Source organism: Ranitomeya variabilis, chromosome 2, assembly GCF_051348905.1.
Source record: "Ranitomeya variabilis isolate aRanVar5 chromosome 2, aRanVar5.hap1, whole genome shotgun sequence".
NCBI classification, from domain to species: Eukaryota; Metazoa; Chordata; class Amphibia; order Anura; family Dendrobatidae; genus Ranitomeya; species Ranitomeya variabilis.
Window position 1 is genome coordinate 44889905 of NC_135233.1, and position 21188 is coordinate 44911092.

The following is a 21188-nucleotide window of genomic DNA, read 5'->3' on the forward strand; positions in this document are numbered from 1 at the left end:
ATAGTTCTTCTGATTCGCTATTTCTTTCCTCATGTGCAGACATTGCAGGACCTTAGGTTTCCATGGTTACGTCCACTGATGAAATGACAGCTAGTTGCTAGTGGTCGTAACCATGGATACTGAAGGTACTGCAATGCCTGCACATGAGGAAAGAAACATAGCGAATCAGAAAAACTATACTACATTTCTAATATTATTACACCTACTACATATTGGGATAGGATCTTGGAGATGGGAATACTCCTTTAAGGCCAAGTGAAAACTGGGCTTTTTAGGCTCTCCAAGAAAAAAAACCTCCTAAACGTCACTTCAAAAGACTCTTCTTATTTATTTGAATGTTAATCCTCTTTGATGTTCGTATATAAAGTTATTTTTTTTGAAGGGGGACTTTGAGCATTTTTTTTTGTCTTCTGGTTTTTAAAAATTTCCTTGCAGGGATAAAAAAAAAAGTGCTTGTCACTAATTTTGATGTGGATCCTGATGGAATTTGCTTCAAATTGCAAAAATAACAGTTCCAAAATGTTTCAAAACTACTTTCGTAAAATAAACTCCTTCAAAAACTCGCCCAAGAAGCGCTTCCTGAAGCTGTTCACACTCAAACACGTCCATCTGCACCCAGCCTTATTCTACACCAGGGGTGGGGAATTTTTTTTTTTTTTCTGCCAAGGGCCATTTGTATATTTCTACCATCCTTCGGGGGCCGTACAAACTCCCCCCACAAAGTACATCCTGACTCTGGCACTGGTTTCAGGTTGTGATCTTTCATTGCATGCCCTTCAGTGTTCAGTAGTGAACACTGCATGTGTGCGCTAACATAACGTGTGTGTGCTAACATAGCAAGAAGAAATTAATGAGCTGGTTGTAATCAAAATACAGCTCCCTGCCCAAGAATGTGGTCCTTGAGAATCCGCTCGGGGGCCTGATAAAAGGTCATCGAGGGCCGTAAATGGCCCTGGGGCCTGAGGTTCCCCACCCCTGTTCTAGACACCGCAGTGAAGGTGAACAGACTAGCCCGATCCCAAATACTCATTCATGGCTTATCCTTTCTCCTGATTTTGGCTAAACTGGCCAACCATCAAATACAATGGGACCTTCATTATCCCCAAACAAGATTTTGAGTTAGAAAAGGATCAGGCTGTTGGCTTTGATATGCTCCATCTTTGATTTCATGGAAGAAGTGTCTCCACCAAAGGTGTTAATCAGCGGCCTACTCTCTCCCTATTAAGAACACATACATCTTCTCCTGAGCATGTATGTTTTGTTTGTTTTTTGAGAAATATAGTGTAGTTCTTCTGATTCACTATGTTGCTTACCCCATGTGCATGGTTACGAGTAGCAACTAACTGTCATTATGAGTGGTCGTAACCATGGATACCTAATCTACTGCAATGCCCTGGACATGGGGTAAGTGACATCGGTTATCGGGAGAACTGTACATTTTTAATTGGGGGAAATTTGCTAATATTACTACACCTACCACATATAGGGAGAGGACCTTGGAGATGGAAATACCCCCTTTAAGGGTATGTGCACACGTAGAATGGTCCACTGCGGATTTTTCCGCAGCGGATTTGATAAATCCGCAGGGCAATAACACTGTGTTTTTCCTGTGGATTTACTGCGGATTCCTCTGCGGTTTTACACCTGCGGTTTTCTATTATGGAGCAGGTGTAAAACCGCTGCAGAGTCCGCACAAAGAATTGACATGCTGCGGAATGTAAACCGCTGCCTTTTTCGCACGTTTTTTTCCACAGCATGTGCACTGTTTTTTTCCACAGCATGTGCATTGTACTGTAAACGCATGGGAAACTGCTGCGGAACCGCAGAGTGTGAACATAGCCTCTAGGATATATTTGGAAATGCTTGCTACATGTAGATATCCGTAGCTGGTTCAATCCATGGTCAGAATATAGAATTGTCTTCTATACCCTTTTTTTTTTTTTTTGACTAGTCAGCTTTTTGAGAGATTACTCTAAAGCTTTGGTCATGGTTGACGGTATTTGCATCCATTTGAGCAATATACCATATTCATAGTCTGTAACCATAGAAATACATGGCTGCGTATAGGGGCTGTGTGCACAAAATGACAAAAGATTTTTGATGAAGACCATTTACACGGTTGATTCATATATATTTTTTTCTTTTTTTTTTTTAATGGTCCTAATTGTATTTCTCTTTATTATGTTTCCTTGGGAAAGGTTAACTAAACAGTTTTGCTCCTTTTTTTTCTCCTCTTCTCTCTGATTTGGGGTGGGTAAGACATCAGACTTGTGAAATCTTCAGGATAATGAAATAAAATATCTGAAACAGCAGGAATACATCTGTTAAAGTGCTGTGGAAGGGGGGAGACTTTTCTTTGCCAAGCACAGACGCGTTTCGTTCATTTTTAAGTAGATCCTTTTTTTTCTTGTAAGTGGAGACTTTTCTTGATTTAAGCTCTAAAATTCTCATAAGTAATATTGATTTAGTCTTTTTTTTTTTTTTTTTTTTTTTTCCTTTTATGACTTAATTGGCGTCTCCGAAATGAAATATTAATCGAGTGTCAGTTTATATAAACCATCTGAATAGTTGCGATACAGCAGTGATGGTAAAGGAAGAGATTTCTTGATGTCCTCATCACATCAGCCTTCCCGGCACTAATCCAAATGAAATGTGCTTCAGTCAGCAGGTTGTTTTTTAAAAAAATAAATAAATAAATAAATAAAAAAAAAAAAAAAAATTATATATATATATATATATATATATATATATATATATATATATATATATATATATATATATATATATATATATATATATATATATATTTAACTACCGTAGGTTTTCGAGTAATCGGGTCTCCATTAAACACCGAGTGTTAAATATTAACACCCCCCCCCCCCCATGAGCTTTTTCTTTTAAGGGACGGTGCATTTAGTTTTTTCCGCTGCGGCCGGTCGTTTAGCGGAGTTCTTCACACTTGCTAATGGAGGGACTTTCAGTAATTGGTGAGAATTGGCTAATTGCTTATGATTCAATTCCCAAATAGATGATGTAATTCCACACTCCAGCTTTCATTGAATGTCCTCCTCTAAACATTGTCGTGTCAGTATGAAGGCACAGAAGTTAGTACTCGTTAATTTTATAATGGATCATTATAGTTCTTGGGGCTTATTAAATTCAGATACCGACCTCCAGATCCCCGGTATTGATATTTAAAGGGATTTTCTGGTATTTTTTTTCCCTCCCCATCAGTTTCTTCAAATATTAAAATAATGGTGATGAGCGAGCGTGCTGGAATAAGGTATTATCTGAGCATGCTCATGTGCTAACCAAGTGTCTTCAAAGTGCTCGAATAATATGTTCTTCGCGGTTTCATGTCTAGCTGCTGTTCGACAGTTGCGACATATGCGGGGATTACCTGTTTGTTAGGCGATCCCTGCATGTGTTATGGCTGTTGAACAGCTGCGGGGACTCAAATATATCATTCGAGCATGACAAAGACTCTTGGTTAGCACCCGAGCATGCTCAGATAACGCCTTATCCGAACATGTTCGCTCACCACTAATAACCTTTATTGTTACTCATCCTCACCCGCTGCTTCTTCTGTCCTGGTTGTCAAGCTGCAGTGGTGACGTCTCAACTACAGTTGACCGCTGCGACCAGTCCCTGAACTCGGTGATCGGCTGCAGTGGTATCATGCATGTTTTGAGTTCGTTCAGCATGTCAACAAAGACCGGGACAGCAGCGGAGAGACAGGTTTGCATCTGGAGAGGATCACCAGAGTTTATTATTTTAAGCTGGTGGAAGTCGTTCCGGGAAAACATCTTTATTAACATTTTCCTAAGACTTGAATTGTAACTCCTTTCCACAGGATAAATGTCTGATTGCTAGGGGTGATCAATCACTAGATAAGTGACTTCAAGCTCCGTGTTCATCCTGAGTGGCACCACTGCTGTTAAGGAGTCTGATCCACATACTTAGTACTGGTTTTATGTAAAGTCTTTAGGACTGACTTAAAACAGCATAGTAGTACGTGTCGTGGTAAGGCCTCAGCGGGCGTCCACCAGTAATCAGACTTTTATCATGATGGGAAATATAGGAAAGTTCCAGCTCCTATAGTGCTGACAGAATCCTGCTGATTAGGAACTGCCCAGTCAAGTCACGAGGATTTGGCTAGTGCCTGGACATACTGGACTGGTATGGGCACCAAAAGCCATTATAACTTGTCCGGATGAGGAACAGATAGGTACGGTTTTTTTTTTTTTTTTTGGGGGGGGGTCGGTTTCTGCCTAACCCCCGTCACTATACACTTACAAGTCAAAATAATTTTTAAGAATTAAATTGTAAAACTTGACTCGTCCCTGTTTAGTTATATTTTCAATTTTAAGGGGAAAACTACTTTTTTTTTTTTTTTTAAGGCCGCACTTGTTTCTCCGATACGGACGGCTTGTGTAGAGATATGTGCACCTCAGATGGTGTCTGCTTGCTCAGTCTTTGGAATGGCTTGCCATCACAATTGGTGCCATGGTTCTCTCCTGGCGTGTTTTTCCAGCTGTCCATACTCTCTGGACGCTTGGGGGATGCTGCGAGTGTCAGTCCCTAATGTGCAAATTGCCTCTTCAGAGAAAAAGAGAACTTGAATTCTCTAGCGCCACCTGTTGGAAGTAGCGATCCTACAAGTCGCAATCAACCCTTTAACGAGTCTTGCAATATGACTTAGTCCCTAATGATGGTGAGAAATTATCACCGCTCCTTTCAGCGATCACCAGATGTTGTCTAAGCCTCCTGTGCTGCAGATTGTAGGAGGTCTCCAGTAATCTTGTATATAGACCCAGTCGCATGGTTATTTCTAAGGGTGCTGTGGACATGAAATTGGCCCCAGATGTCGGTAACCACCCATCCAATTCACATAGACAAAATCACAACCATAGATGTCCATAAATTAAGTTTTGTAATAATGAGAAATGACACAGGAAAAAGTGTAGAACATGTTTACTGAAATGTATTTAATACTTCATAGAAAAGCCTTTGTTGGTGATGACATCTTCAAGACATCACCTGTGTGGAGAAACTAGTCGCAGGCATTGCTCAGGTGTGATTTTGGCCCATGCTTCCACACAAACACTCTTCTCATTCTGAAGGTCCAGTGGGCTCATTCTATGAACTCTGAGCTTTAGTTCCCTCCATAAACTTTCTATAGGATTTAGGTCAGGCCATTCTAGCAGCTTTATTTTCTTTCTTTGAAACCAATTGAGACTTTCCTTGGCTGTGTGTTTAAGATCATTGTCTTTCTGAAATGTCCACCCTCGTTTCATCTTCATCATCCTGGTAGATGTCAGTGGATTGTTATCAAGAAAGTTGTTGAGCAAACTTTAACGCGCTTGAATATGCTTTTTTTTCAGCAATGGAGTCTTCCGTGGTGGCCATGGAGATTGAGTGCATTCCTTATTGTTTTCTTTGAAATAATAATTCTTTTCACTCCTGTATGAAACCTTGTTGGAAGCACCTGGTCATGGTCGTGGCCGTTCTATGGTGAAACTGTTTTCTTCCACTTAGAATCAGAGTGTTACAATTGGAAGGGACCCTCAGGGTCATTGTATCCAACCCCCTGCTCAATGCGGGACTTCCAGATAATGGTCCCAACAGTGCTCACTGGAACTTTCCTTCAGTTGTTTAGAAATTAATCTGTAAACAATGCTTTCAGTATGTTTTGCAACAATAAGGTTGCAAATGTCTTGAGATGACACCTTGGTAATGACACCTTTTTATAGGCCATCAGTTGAAGCAGCTGTTATTATTCACGAAGTGGCACTCACTCCTGGTGGTGGATTGTGCATAGATAATATATGTATATGGGAGTATCTTAAATTAGTAAATTATTCCGTATCCTATAGATGGGGGATAACTTGCAATTCTAGGAATAGCCCTGTGAAAGAACATCTTATAAGAACAAGATTGTAAGAGTAGCCTACAGAGCATATGCGCTGTGCAGTGAGCAGTTTCCTAGCAGTGCCATCCTTCATGTCATTGATATATATTATCTATTGACCCGTCACTTCCCAGGATCTCCTGTTTGAAAAGCACCTAAATAAAGCCGTACCTGGCTAATTACTCATGCAGGCTGATGCACAAAGTCATCTCACTGCCGGGAGAGGAGAATGCCAGTAAGTGTCGGGGCTTGTCTGCTCCTCGCACCTTCCTTTGTTACATTCTTTTGCTGGAAAACTTCAAATAGTTTATTATGTGTGGGACTCTGAGAAAAGAATGAGCGGCGTCTGCACAAGCTCTGTGGTCGGAGGCCCCGATATATCCATGATATCCATACCTGTGAGAAAGCAGAACATGTTTACATTATGGAGAAGTCGTCTTCATGGAGATATTCCTCGTATATGCAACTCTAAAGACTGTAACCTAGAGTATGGCTTTACGTAGGACTGCAGGCAAGCTATGATAAATAGACCTCACAAAATTTGTCCCCAAACCCGCACACTGGCATTTTACGCTGCAGTAATAGGTTTATTACGATGCCCCTGTCTAAATTTTAGCTTAATTTTATCGTGGGAAGAAAGCCGTGCATGGTATATGTTAACCTTGAAGAGTCATGTGGGTGGTCCCGGACACCTTGAGCTTAAATGATGTCCCATAGGTCAAGATACTTCAATCATAAGTGAGGTATGGATGCATGCGAAGCTGGTTTAAAATCTTGGTTGCCGCCATTGTGCCCTTTTAGGGGGTAGACACTATATAGATGGATTCCCTTTAAAACCTGTCAATTGAGTCCATGAATTTAGATCCACTGAGCTTTTTCATGCTCCTTGACTTATGTATGGAGATGGCCGCTGATAAAATTGGTCAGGCAGGGAATTGTAAAGGAGCAGACAGTGTCTTGAAAGATGTGAATTCTACATTTAGATTAGTTTAATGACAACTTGCGGTTAGTCAGGAGCACAGGAGAGGGGCAGAGGCCTGCAGCATTGAGGAGAAGCAAGGTGCTGCTAAGAAATGTAGTTTTATCAGATGAACATAAAATCGCCCCTTTAGTTATGTGAAGCTGGAGATGCAGAATGAGATGAAAAAAGACAAAGGTACACGAAGTCGTAGTGCAAGGAGGGTTAGAAATGGTTGTACGCTGGCTTTATCTGCATCACCAAAACTATTGCAGGTTGAGCTTGCTGGATTTTTTTTCTTCTTGTTACTAATCTTAACTAAGCAATAGTGATGAGATTGAGACTTCCCGAGCATGCTCGGGGGTCCTCCCAGTATTTTTTAGTGCTCAGAGATTGTTTTCTTCGCCACAGCTGAATGATTTACATCTGTTAGCCAGCATAAGTACATGTGGGGGTTGCCTGGTTGCTAGGGAATCCCCACATGTACTTATGCTGGCTAACAGATGTAAATCATTCAGCTGTGGCAAGAAAAGCGAAATCTCCGAGCACTAAAAAATACTTGGAGGACACCCGAGCATGCTCGAGAAATCTCGAGTAACAAGAATATTCGCTCATCATTACTAAGCAACCGCAACTTTGTGTGAAACTCCGTAGTAAACCTTTATGCCAGAGATGCACAGATTACTGTAGACTGGATTGTAGGGTACACAAATGGCATTGTACAGTTGTACCCACGAAGAGCTCCTTGCAAGAAAGGGATGATGTGGTATTACCAAAAAGGGCCGTCGTCCTCCTGTACTCCCGGAAGAGTTGGGAAACCTCCCAGAAAATGGCAGGTAGCGGGGTTGTACATTTACGGAGTGGAAGATGGGGTGTGAGAGGGGTGTAGAGAGAATGTGCTGTGAAATAAAGGGGGCTGTGGCTTGAACTAGACTCATGAAAAGACCCTAGTAAAAGTTAGCAAGTGATCTGCCATGTGATGCGGTCCTTAAAGGGAGTGATCAGGGCTGTGGAGTCGGTAAGCCAAACCTCCGACTCTTCAATTTCCATGACTCCGACTCCACCAAAATGGGCTCCAACTCCACAACTCCAACTCCACAGCCCTGCCAGGGCTGTAAAAAGTCGGTAAATCAAACCTCCGACTCCTCAGTTTCCATCACACCGACTCTGTCTCCGACTCCACCAAAATGGGCTCTGACATTGACTCCACAGCCCTGAGGGTGATCAGAACTAACCTACTGATGGCTGATCTCCAGTACCATAGAAGTACCGCTACATGTATGGCGACATATTTTCCTAACTCAGTACACGTTCAGGACTCGCTCACAGTTGCTCAAAGGGCTGCCCAGTGTCTAATCCCCTCATTAATCTGATTAGTTCCCATTCTTAATTTCTCACGTTTTTTGATGCCTGTATTTGCATTAGTGGATCTTTTTCAACACGTGTAGCCTGGCAGCTCGGTTGAAGTTCCTATTCCATTTTCTCCACGTAGAAGCTCTGTTTATTTTTAGTTTGGTGTTAAATACACATACATTATATTATTAACATACCTAGGCTGAAAATATGCAGCTGCGCTCCTCTAATTGGGACTATGCGAAGATAATTCCTCTATATACTTTGTCTTCACCCGTAAAGGTTCTCTTTACTTTGGCAGCTTGGCTAAATCTCCAGCGTGGAAGACGTAAGTTGCGTCGATGGTTAGTACAGCTGCAGCACAAGCTCCATGAATGGCTTTCTGTAACTGCGTCTGCTGTGAGGAAGACATTTTCCACCAATTATACAACACTGATATCTTGACTGAACCTTTTCCAGCCCCAGTGACCTAGTCAGAGACCTCTCGGGAAATCGAGTTTTCATTTGGTTTATTTTTTCTAGAAATGTATGGCTGGGTGGTGAGATGGTTCTGAAAGGGCGATGCTGAAATAAAGTTTAACAGTTGAACTATTGTGCTCTTTGCTTTCCTCTCTTGAAGGGGTTGTCTGCTTTTGGACAATCACTACTTGTAAGGAGGATACCCTGACAAGATGGTCACAAAAATGTCCAGCTCATACCTCTTCAGGTATGAGACCAGCTGTGATCTGTGTGGGAATCCAAAAGCAAGTGTTAAGTTCCGCTACAGCACTCCCGCAGGCGAAATGAAGCATTACACATGGACAGTCCTCCCAGAGTGATGACCCTTTTGTAGACTCCCTTGGCTATAGCAGGGTTTTGAACTGGGAACCTCACAAACTCCTTACCAAGAAACTGCTGTAATAAATACACCCTATAATGCAGATCTAGAAGTTCAACACACTGAGTGTTTTGCCTTCAGTCCTATAAAAAAAACTTTCGCCCAAACCACTGCTTCCACTTGTTTTGTCTGTGCACTGGGAGTATGGACCCAGGCAGTGGCGAGAGAGGCACCTTAGAAGTGTGCTCACCCTCTTGTAAGGTAGTAAGGTGTCCTCCATATACAGAACCATATCGTCTGTCTCCAGCACTGTGCCATCAGCAGTAACACCTCCAGCCCGACTGTATTCAGCACTGGTGGCATTGGGCAGTGCTTCCATGCCAGCTCTTAATGCCCATAGACCCGTCATGGCAGCACTGCCTAAAGTCACTAGCGTTGGGTACACCCGGGCTGGAGGAGTTACTGCTGATAGCACAGTGCTGGAGACAGATGATGTAGTTATGCTTATGCATAACCCAAATGGCAGCTTCTGGCCAGAAGGTGACCTATGCTTTTATTTTATTGCATTTTTCTGCACTTAGTAGAGTTTTTGCAAATCTCCGGCAACCCCTTTATCGAAAGTCTGTCGGTCCTGAGGAGGTTTCCGTTCACTTTGATGAATAAAGAGTCCAAATACAGTGTGAACCTCAAATTATTCCAACTCTTCCAGTCATCTAGTTTGCTGCATTTTATCGAGTTGGTGGTGGATGTGAGATGCAAATATCTGCTCTGGATCCCCCTTTGAGCGAGAGCTGAGACCTGTAGGCAGATTACGACGCTCGACCTGGTAGACTCAAACTATCCGATCTAGATCTTTTGGGGTAAAGGGATAGCTTGTCATCCTCGGGGTCCATTTTAAAATGGGTTATCACATATACATGTCCACAGGAGAGATGGTAAATGTATAACCGCTGGGGCTCCTCCTGATGAGACCCCTACTTCATCCAGAGGAGCTCAAAGTCCCCTTTGTGAATGAAACAGTTGTGAGCATGTGCAAACACTGTCATAGTCACACATGCCCACCGCCCACTTACACAGAAAATAAAGACGCTTGTTCTCATGATCAGCGCGGGTCCCAGCAGTTTATTAGACCATATAGCGTCATCGTATTGAATCGTGGCCCTTTAATCGTTGTCGTATGATAAGTGGCTTCGCTCTAATGTGTAATGGTTGTAGTTTGCCACCTCCACCCCAAACACGAGCAGTGCGGCCATCATTCTCCTTCTCGGGGTTTCCATTATTTCCCTAAATGTATAATAAAACAAGCTGAGTGCATTAATGTGACTTGCAGAAGTTGAGTCAGGCCGGTCTGGACGCAGAAGCCGTAATTCCCCCTCTTCTGCCTCCTGAAGAATAGTCCTGACTGCGCCAAGTCTCGTCTGCTAATCTGTGTCTTAAGTGGCCAAGCAGATTCTTGGATTCCCTGCAAAATCCTTCTTCTCCTTCAGTCGTCTCGTCGGTTTGAGGCCGCGCGTCTCTGCCAGGAGATACTTTTATGTTAATGATAGTGCTGTGCAGTAAATGAGTAATCAGTGTAATGACCGCACTGCAGCTATAAAAAGCTGTCTCTAGATTGTCGTGTGCTGTTAAATATCACCGCGGTATAGTAATCTATTGGCGCCTGAGTATGTATGGATACACAGCTATGTAGAGGTACCTGTATGAACGATAGTGGAATGACCTGATGGATACGGACTAGTTATGAGCGAAGGTGTTATCTGAGCATGCTCGGGTTCTAGCAGAATGTCTTCGGCGTTCTCGAATAATATGTTTGAATCCTCCTTACTGTTAGGCGATCCCTTCATGTGTTCCGGTTGTCGAACAGCCACGAGACATGCAGCCGCGGGGACTCGGAACACATTTTTGGAGCACGCCGGAAACGCCCTGTTAGCACCCGAGCATGCTCAGATAACACCTTATCCCAGCACGCTTGCTCATCACTAATAAGGTTATGTTCACACAGATTTTGTGAAATTTGGAGCGGGTCTATTCAAAACCCTTCTCAAACACTTGCTGAACTCTTCTTATTCATTTCTATGGGAAATCCACTTTACTGTTCGTATAAGTGGGTTTTTTTTGTCTTGAAAAATGCTCGGTAGATAAAGTGCGGCCCCCGTTGGACTCTGCTCAAGTCGAAAAGTTTGAAAAAAAGCTTCCAACATGATTCAAGAACTCTTTAAAATCGTTTCAGGGCATCTAAAACTCCACATAGAATGAGCATTTACTGATCCGGTTTCCACTGGAAAACTTATTCTTAACCCCTTCAAGAAAGAAAAACCCCAAACTTTGCATATGTAATGTAGTTTTGGGCTATGGGCACACAGTCCTGTTTGTCCTTGCAGCAGAGACTTTCATCATTTCAAATGATCTAGCTGCAGAGGGGTCCATCATTAAATACCACATCCATATAATGTGGAAGAGGAAGAGTTAATGTTGCGCCACCTCCAATGTATGGCAACGTGCACGACCACCTGATGAGCAAGGAGCTGGTGGTCGCACATGCTCTGCAGCCAATAGGAATGTCTTCTAGGGTGGAAAGCAATTTCTATTGGCTGCTTAGTGATGATGACTGAGGACAGTGGGCATGTGTGAGCACCAGTACTTGGCTCATTAGGTGGTCGTGCAGACTGCTATATTCTGTGAACACCAGGTGGCGCCATACTGTGTAAGTCAATGTAACTGGATTATTTTTTAACCATGTAAATTGCAAATATTTCTTATGATCTCTACAATGGATGGGAAATGTAACGTCCGTCACCGAGCCACAGGCCTTCTGTATATTGAAAGGGGTGAAAATCTGCCCCAGAAATGGACGAGCTTTGAATAAAGAAAAAAATAAAATAAAATTTGAAAGTGTGTACAATAAGATTTGTTTACTGATGTAGTCCGCTGTGAATTTCACCTGCGCATTTGGTAAAATCTGCAGTTTTTTTTCCCTTTGCTCTGAATTTAGCGTTAAATATTCACCAAAAATAAAAAAAATAAAATCCAAAAGAGCAAACCCTTTAAGAAAACTGAAAAGTGTCTTATCTTTACTGTACAGATGACAGCATCTCTGCGGCCAGTACCTCCGACGTGCAGGATCGCCTGTCTGCCCTGGAGCTGCGAGTTCAGCAGCAGGAAGATGAAATCACGGTGCTTAAAGCTGCCCTGGCCGATGTGCTCAGACGCCTGGCCATCTCCGAGGATCAAGTGGCAACGGTCAGAAAAGCCCCTCCGAGTAAAGGTAATTATTGCTCCGCTGTCACAATTGCTGGTTGCTGAATGAGTTAACTGAGGATCCATCAGTGAGCTCGCGATGACGGACTTACGGGAAGTTTGTAACATTTAACTGTGGTTTTCTGAGCTCCTCTTGGCGGCTTTATAACCACAGACAAAGTTGATTATTTTGTGAAACAAAGCGGCGACAAAATGATCTCAAATCTGCTCCTATTGCAAAGATTAGGAGCTGAGCGCAGTGATCCGGAGCGGCCTGTACAGCGGGGCTATGCCACCAGCGCTGGTAGCAGCTGATCGGTGGGGGTGTTTGGGTTGTCGGACCCCCACCTGTCTGTTGACCTATGCAGTGGACGCCCCCATTGTTAGATCATATACAAGTATATAAAGCAGACGCCAACATCTGTGTAATAATAATGCGGAAATAAATCTACAGACATACATACAAAAGAGACAAGAAGTCAAAACTTCAGCTAAAAACTGTTACAACTGAAATTTAAGAACTTTTTTTCCCAATTCTATACATGTAATGTGTTTATATGTTTGTAGTGTGTATATTTTCTCTAAAAACAAATCTGTGTATAATTCCTGTGGCCACATCCGATAAAGGCAGAGCCGGATTTGCTTGGTCATTAAGCCCCGGAATGTGACCAGTTGTTAAATAGACGACTTTGCGGCACTTTTTTTTCCCCTTCCTTGTGTAAAATTGCAGCACAGTCACATTAGATTGCCGGTCTGTGTTGTGGCTGATATTGGGGCGAAACGGCGGCATCTGTAATATTTCTTTCCTGTTTGAGCTGGAGAGGAAGAGGAAACCTGGACTGACCCAAAATAGACCCGATTTCCTCCGGGATCTACTGTCTGGATGGGAAATCTACTGTATAAAGTCAGAGACTGCGGAGAAATGATTTATGTAGAGACGTCACATGGAGTAAACAGCGGTGACTGCAGCAGATCGGATTCGGCTCCTCGCTACCCGCGTGCCGTGTCTGTAGTGATGACGTGTTCGATGAAATTGCTGAGTATGAAGGTTTTATCATTGTGTAACAGTCAGAACATTCTACAGCCCCTTAATTCTCACTACTGTTTTAAAGACCACCATACATACACTTTAGATGGCCGAACCTGCCGATGTCAAGGGATCGGCCCACCATCTAATATCTATGGGGTCCTCCCGGCGGCCCTCTGTCCTCCCGGCGGCCCTCTGTCCTCCCGGCGGCCCTCTGTCCTCCCGGCGGCCCTCTGTCCTCCCGGCGGCCCTCTGTCCTCCCGGCGGCCCTCTGTCCTCCCGGCGGCCCTCTGTCCTCCCGGCGGCCCTCTCTTGCAGAAGAACCTGGTTCCATGGTTGTATCGCTTACTGTAGGTTTGGTAGAATCCCTGTTTTCACTGATGTAGATATAGCAGCAATGAAGACTTCTTGGCTGTGTATAACCCCGCCCACACTTTTGATTGGCTGCTTCCTGTGTACTTTGTATGCAAATTGCCAATCAGTGGTGGGGGGTGGGGTTACAGAGACTAGCTTGCATGTGAGACTGAGGCAGTGATAATCTCCTGCTAATAAAACACAGATTGTATTTAAACTACAACACAGCCGAACAGGTTACTCATCACTGCAATCGCCCTTGCCCTATATTACACTGTTCCCTGATTAAATATATTAATATCAAATATAAATATATTTAATAAAAATATATAACTTAATTTTTGTTCTTTTAATAACTGACACTTAAATCCATTACTTAAAATAATAAATGTGTTTCTCTTTGATCTCACATTTGGCTCCCATCCTGCTCCCAAAACACTGTCTCTCATTTTCTATTCATTTCACATCTGGTTGTCTGGCTCAGGCCAAATAGATAAAGCGTCCATTTTTCAGACTGTTTACCCCGGTAATTGACACATGATGTGACACTGGCAGACGGGTGCAATGCGCCTTGTGGAAGAGACATGCCATTCCAGGTGATTTAGCCCTTGTTTGGCAGGAGATGTTTGGTTTGGATCCTGAATTGATTTTTTTTTTTTCCCCTTGGTTGAACAAAAGTCTCTTTTGTAATGAAGGTGTCAGCGAGGATCAAAGACTCTGGCGGTAAATCAAGAGCTGTAATGATTAAATTACCCATGGTGAGGTTAGGCTATAGAATTACTAATGGTCCTGATATTTTGCATTTTAAAGGGGATCTGCACAAATAATCCCAAAGTTTATCATGTAAAATACAAGTTCTTGGGCAGCATGGTGGCGTAGTGGTTAGCACAGCAGCCTTGCAGCGCTGGAGTCCTGGGTTCTAATCCCACCTTGGACAACATCTGCAAAGAGTTTGTATGTTCTCTCCGTGTCTGCGTGGGTTTCCTCCGGGTTCTCCGGTTTCCTCCCACATTCCAAAGACATACTGATAGGGAATTTAGATTGTGAGCCCCATTGGGGACAGAGATGATAATGTGTACAAACTGTAAAGCGCTGCGTAATATGTTAGCGCTATATAAAAATAAAGATTATTATTATTATTAAAGTTCTTGACCTTCTCTTAGGGTATGTGCACACGTTCAGGATTTCTTGCAGAAATTTCCTGAAGAAAACCGGAAATTTTCTGCAAGAAATCCGCATTTTTTTTTTTGCGTTTTTTTTCCGTTTTTTTCGCGTTTTTTAGCATTCTGCAAGCGTAATTAGCTTGCAGAATGCTAAAGTTTTCCAAGCGATCTGTAGCATCGCTTGGAAAACTGACTGACAGGTTGGTCACACTTGTCAAACATACTGTTTGACAAGTGTGACCAACTTTTTACTATAGATGCAGCTTATGCAGCATCTATAGTAAAAGATAGAATGTTTAAAAATAATAAAAAAAATAAAAAAATGCTTATACTCACCCAGACATCTCATCAGCGGCGTCCGTTCGTCTTCCTATAGCTGGTGTGTGCGCGCAGGGCCTTCCGTGACATCACGGTCACGTGAGCGGTCACATGACCGCTCACGACCAATCACAGGACAGTGACGTCATCGGCAAGGTCCTTCGCCGCACATCAGCTACAGGAACCGAACGGCAGCGTGCAGTGGAGGCGGGAACACTGCGCGGGACATCGAGGGTGAGTATAGGCCTATTTTTTATTTTATTTCTTATTTTTTGACCACTTATATGGTGCCCAGTGCGTGGAGGAGAGTCTCCTCTCCTCCACCCTGGGTACCAACCGCACATAATCTGCTTACTTCCCGCATCGTGGGCACAGCCCCGTGCGGGAAGTAAGCAGATCAATGGACCCCTAGGTGTGCGGAATCCCTGCAATTCCGCATTTTTAATGAACATGTTGCTTTTATGTTATGTGTTTTTTTTTTTTATTACAACTTGTTCATGGATATTCTACTAATGTCCTAAAATTGTAAACACCGAATTTTTGGAGGCATGGCTAAAAAAATATATGGAGGGGCTTATATCTAAAAGGCGGAGTTTAAATGCCATCAAGGCATTTTGGGGGTTCTCAAAAAATCCAATTACCTGACCTGGAAGTAACGTGTCGTTTTTTTTACATATATAAACTTCTCTTTCCTTAGGTCCACCCACGCTTCGTGAAGCCCATTCTATACCTTGTTTAGCCAATGGAGGTGCTGGAACCAGAAAACCAGTGCTCTCCGCATCCGTTGCTAAGAAAGATACATTGGCGTCAGCAGCTAAAAGGTACTCCTATCGTTTTTTTAATTTTTTTTTTTCCCACTTCCTCATTTGCATTTGAACCGCCATAAGCTGGTGCTTAATAATTGGAAAAAGAGAGGAACAGAAATTCTGGGTTAACTAACAGAATAAATATCGCAGTCTGATCCTTTTTTTTTTTTTTTTTTTTCCCTTTGCGTGGCAGTAAAAAAATCTAATCTCTCTCTCTCTCTCTCTCTCTCTCTCTCTCTCTCTCTCTCTCTCTCTCTCTCTCTCAACACAGCTTCTCATTTAAAGATTTCTCTGTATTTTCATGACTATGAAAATTGTACATTCACACTGAAGGCATCAAAACTATGAATTAACACGTGGAATTATATACTTAACAAAACAGTGTGAAACTGAAATATTATATTATGTTTTATATTCTAGGTTCTTCAAAGTAGCCACCTTTTGGTTTGATGACTGCTTTGCACTCTCTTGGCATTCTCTTGATGAGCTTCAAGAGGTAGTCACCGGGAATGGTCTTCCAACAATCTTGAAGGAGTTCCCAGAGATGCTTAGCACTTGTTGGCCCTTTTGCCTTCACTCTGCGGTCCAGCTCACCCCAAACCATCTCGATTGGGTTCAGGTCTGGTGACTGTGGAGGCCAGGTCATCTGGTGTAGCACCCCATCACTCTCCTTCTTAATCAAAAAGCCCTTACACAGTCTGGAGGTGTGTTTGGGGTCATTGTCCTGCTGAAAAATAAATGATGGTCCAACTAAACACAAACCGGATGGAATAGCATGCCGCTGCAAGATGCTGTGGTAGCCATGCTGGTTCAGTATGCCTTCAAGTTTTGAATAAATCCCCAACAGTGTCAACAGTAAAGCACCCCCACACCATCACACCTCCTCCTCCATGCTTCACGGTGGGAACCAGGCATGTACAGTCCATCCGTTCACCTTTTCTGCGTCGCACAAAGACACGGTGGTTGGAACCAAAGATCTCAAATTTGGACACATCAGACCAAAGCACAGATTTCCACTGGTCTAATGTCCATTCCTTGTGTTCTTTAGCCCAAACAAGTCTCTTCTGCTTGTTGCCTGTCCTTAGCAGTGGTTTCCTAGCAGCTATTTTACCATGAAGGCCTGCTGCACAAAGTCTCCTCTTAACAGTTATTGTAGAGATGTGTCTGCTGCTAGAACTCTGTGTGGCATTGACCTGGTCTCTAATCTGAGCTGCTGTTAACCTGCGATTTCTGATTCTGGTGACTTGGATAAACTTATCCTCAGAAGCAGAGGTGACTCTTGGTCTTCCTTTCCTGGGGTGGTCCTCATGTGAGCCAGTTTCTTTGTAGCGCTTGATGGTTTTTGCCACTGCACTTGGGGACACTTTCAAAGTTTTCCCAATTTTTCAGACTGACCTTCATTTCTTAAAGTAATGATGGCCACTCGTTTTTCTTTACTTAGAATTTGTATTATGGCAAGAAAAAAGCAGCTAACAGTCTATTCAGTAGGACTATCAGCTGTGTATCCACCAGACTTCTGCGCAACACAACTGATGGTCCCAACACCATTTATAAGGCAAGAAATCCCACTTATTAAACCTGACAGGGCACACCTGTGAAGTGAAAACCATTCCCGGTGACGACCTCTTGAAGCTCATCAAGAGAATGCCAAGAGTGTGCAAAGCAGTCATCAAAGCAAAAGGTGGCTACTTTGAAGAACCTAGAATATAAGACATAATTTCAGTTGTTTCACACTTTAAGTATGTAATTCCATATGGGTTAATTCATAGTTTTGATGCCTTCAGTGTGAATGTACAATTTTCATAGTCATGAAAATACAGAATAATCTTGAAATGAGAAGGTTTGTACAAACGTTTGGTCTGTACTGTATATAATATAATTTTTTTTTAATCATATTCTCCAGTCCTGTTCAATAGTCTTTCGGATAAATTAGTGGAAAATTATAAAGCCAGCACCCCTACAGCAATTCCACTTTTTTAGACACTAAAAAGTGCAAAAAAAATTGCATTTTTTTTTTTTAATAATTGCTTTTATTTCCTTATTGACTTTCACAAAATGTTTGGCACAGCATTAACTGGGTTCTCCATCACTGTGCAACGTAACTACTGAAATGCTACTCGGACGACAATGCTGATTGTCCTGTGTCCTCTGGTATCAGTATCTGATGGAGGGGGAAGTGTTGGGGGTGTTTTGTCACTTGACTTCTGCAGCCAATGATCGACTGCAGTGTTGGCATTCCATCCAAATAAAAGGCCATCATGTGAAGGCTGCAGCTGATCAATGACCTCTGACTCTGTTGGTTATGTGGCGCCCCCTGCTGGCTGCATGTTGATGCAGGTGGCACAGTGCGGAGGAGCGGCACAGATCCAGGTGATGAGTATAGGGTTATTTTTTTTAGTTTTTACACTGCCCAGGGTCTACTAAGAATAACTTGTATGACAGGAAAGAATTGTTTTAAACTGACCTTAAAAGGTTAAAAAGGCAAAAAAGTAAAGTTAATTTTTTTTCTTAAGCTTCCTTGGCACGTACATTAAATGCCGCTTATTTATTTTTTTTTTACCCATCAATGACTTCCATGTAAATAAACCCCAAAATAATTAGTGTTTTTTCTTTATTTATTTAGCACTTGCATATGGATTCCTAAAATGTCCAAAGTAATTAGTGGTGCTATTTTTACAAATATTTTGTCTACTTTTGCACAATTTTATGTAAGAAATTAATTAAAATATTTATTTAATACATTTTATTTCTTCTACTGTAAATAATTTTTCAATAATAAAACCAGTTCTTATATGTTGTAAGACTGTTTGGAAAATGTATGCAATGACCTGACGAGCTTTGTCCTCATTTTTAAAGAGATTGTCATCAGAAATTGACTTGTTGTATAAAGGGGTAACTCCATCTCTAGGTAGGTATACAATAATGTAGGTATAATAATAATATTAGAAAATTCCTCAAATTTGAAACATAGTATAGTTCTCCTGATGACCTATGTCGCTTACCTCATGTGCAGGGCATTGCAGTAGCTTAGGTATCCATGGTTACGACCAGTAGCAACTGTATATCACTGTATGAGTGGTCATAACCATGGAAACCTAAGCTACTGCAATGCCCTGCACATGGGGTAAGTGACATAGTTTATCAGGAGAACTATACATTTCCAATTGGCGGTATTAGCTAATATTACGCCTACTACATATTGTGGTCTTGGGGATGGTCATACCCGTTTGTCAGGCTTTCATGTTAAAGGGATCAGTCACTTTCTCTTGTTAGTGCAGCTCTCCTGGCAAAACTGATCTGCACTTCTGTCCATAGATTGGCGGCCCAGTGGAGGAGCATGTGGCCAGACCCGTCCACGAAGAAGCTTTTTTTCAGCAGTCTCATAGCACAGACACGATTATACGAAACCCCTTTTATCACGTTCCATTGAACTCTACATGTATCTAGAGTCCTTCCTTAATGCTGTTTTGTCACTTCATTTGTTTCTTTACCTTTTTCATTTATTTTTGCAGTAGCACAGAGAAAAAGCGAGAGAAACCTCAAGGCGTCAAAGAGGAATCAAATGATCCAAATCCATTAAACCAAGCATCTCCTTCTCCCCAACCTTCCCCACAACCTACTCAGACACACAGGCAAAATCAGGAAAGCAGAATATCTACCAAGAGGTTCACTTTTATTCTGTTTGCTGGAAGCACACATGGCAGGAGTTGTAATGATATATATATATATATATATTTATTTTATTTATGTATTATTATTAATTTATTTTATAATATATATATATTTTTTTATCAGTTTTGGCTATTGAGAAAAATATTTCCGGATATTCAGGCTTCCTTCCTTGAAACAATCCACTATGAAACGTCATAGCATTTCAGAGAAAACCTACTTTAACAGCCAATGGAGATGTGGGAGAAGAGTTGGGGCTGGGGGGAGGGTGAGGTTCTGCAGCAGCTATTCCCAGATAGGGCTACGGCAAAGACACCAAGGAGCTGCGCTGTGCGTGGTTCGGGGAGCAGGACTCTCCTGTAAGGTTCCCTCTAAATCCGATCTGTCGCTTAGTAAATCGGCCCCAGCATTCTCTCGCCTAAATATTTCCTCTTTCTTTAAATCGCTGTTTCCCAAGTTTTATAGTCTTAATTTTAATAGTAAACTACTTTTTAATGTTCCCATTAGATCTCGCCCGTTCACCCTTTTTATAACCACAGCTGGACTTTATCAATTGGCATTCGTCCATGAAATAAGGTTAATATTGGGACACGTTACCGGGCTCGTGGCGGTCTACTCTAAATAGTCGTAATAACTTTCAAGTGGACTTATAAGCGCGTGTTTTATGTAAGATCGTCATGTTGGCGTTTCTCAGGGATGAGAATCCCAAACCAGAAAACATCTCTGTGAGAAGGTAATGGTAAAACGCCCCAAATGTACAAGTGAGCCTATCAAGGCAGTAGGTCGCGGTCAAGCTCTGCTTAAAAAATGCCAAACATTTGTTTTTTTGTTTTTTTTCATTCCAATTCCTTTTTCTGCTAAGCAACTTGGCTCAGCTGAGAGTTCATGTTTTCATGCTTGGTTATATCCAGTTTACAAAAGTTTTTTTTTTTTTTTTTCCTTTTATTTTTCTGTATTTTCTCATATCATTACAACTCTTTCCACAAAGCAATGCTTTAATATTTGTGCATCAGTTTTCAAAAATTGACCCTTCTAAACCTTGCTTGGGTGTCCGCTCTTCTGCTCGTGTGATTTCACACATTTCTCAGACTAATCCATTACTAAGTAGACGCCACACAACAGCTTGGGGCAGCTTCAGGTCTCTGGTTTTCTGCTTCCTTTGTAGGGAAAAGTCGTATAATCGGGAGTTACATGTTCTTGTTTTGCTGATTCTTGGGCCTCTCGTTGTGAAGCTGGCCTACAGGTCTCTGTTGCTTGCTGGTCATTCGTCTTTAATAACTCCCGATTTGTCTCTTTTCTCTCTAGTCAATAATGACCCTTTACATGGCCTAGCCACATGACTTGTAATAAAAAGCCAAACCAGAATGTTAGCATATCGCTAGGATAAGCATTTGATTGAGTCCTATCAATGTGACCTTAGATGTTTCTTCTGGGGTGGCTTCTTTGGAGGCTGCTTGATCCACCATTGATTGGAATTATGAAGCACCCCAGAAAGTGACCATTGTTCTAGCCATACATTTATGAATTGACTGCCGTCCCAATATGTCAATTCCTGTCATTAGCTTGTTTATCCTG

At 42.1% G+C, this 21188-nt stretch overlaps 1 protein-coding gene across 7 annotated transcripts in view; it reads left to right on the plus strand.

Moving 5' to 3' along the window:
• Positions 1-21188, plus strand: part of EML4 (EMAP like 4) — a 160316-nt gene that overhangs the window by 98347 nt on the left and 40781 nt on the right. For 4 of the 7 annotated variants that reach the window (XM_077282359.1, XM_077282362.1, XM_077282364.1 and 1 more), the window contains exons 2-4: positions 12122-12304; positions 15836-15959; positions 19457-19609. In XM_077282359.1, coding sequence (XP_077138474.1) covers positions 12122-12304; positions 15836-15959; positions 19457-19609 — 460 coding nt within the window. The remainder of the gene's footprint in view (positions 1-12121; positions 12305-15835; positions 15960-19456; positions 19610-21188) is intronic. The other 3 variants (XM_077282366.1, XM_077282365.1, XM_077282360.1) reach the window with 2 other exon arrangements.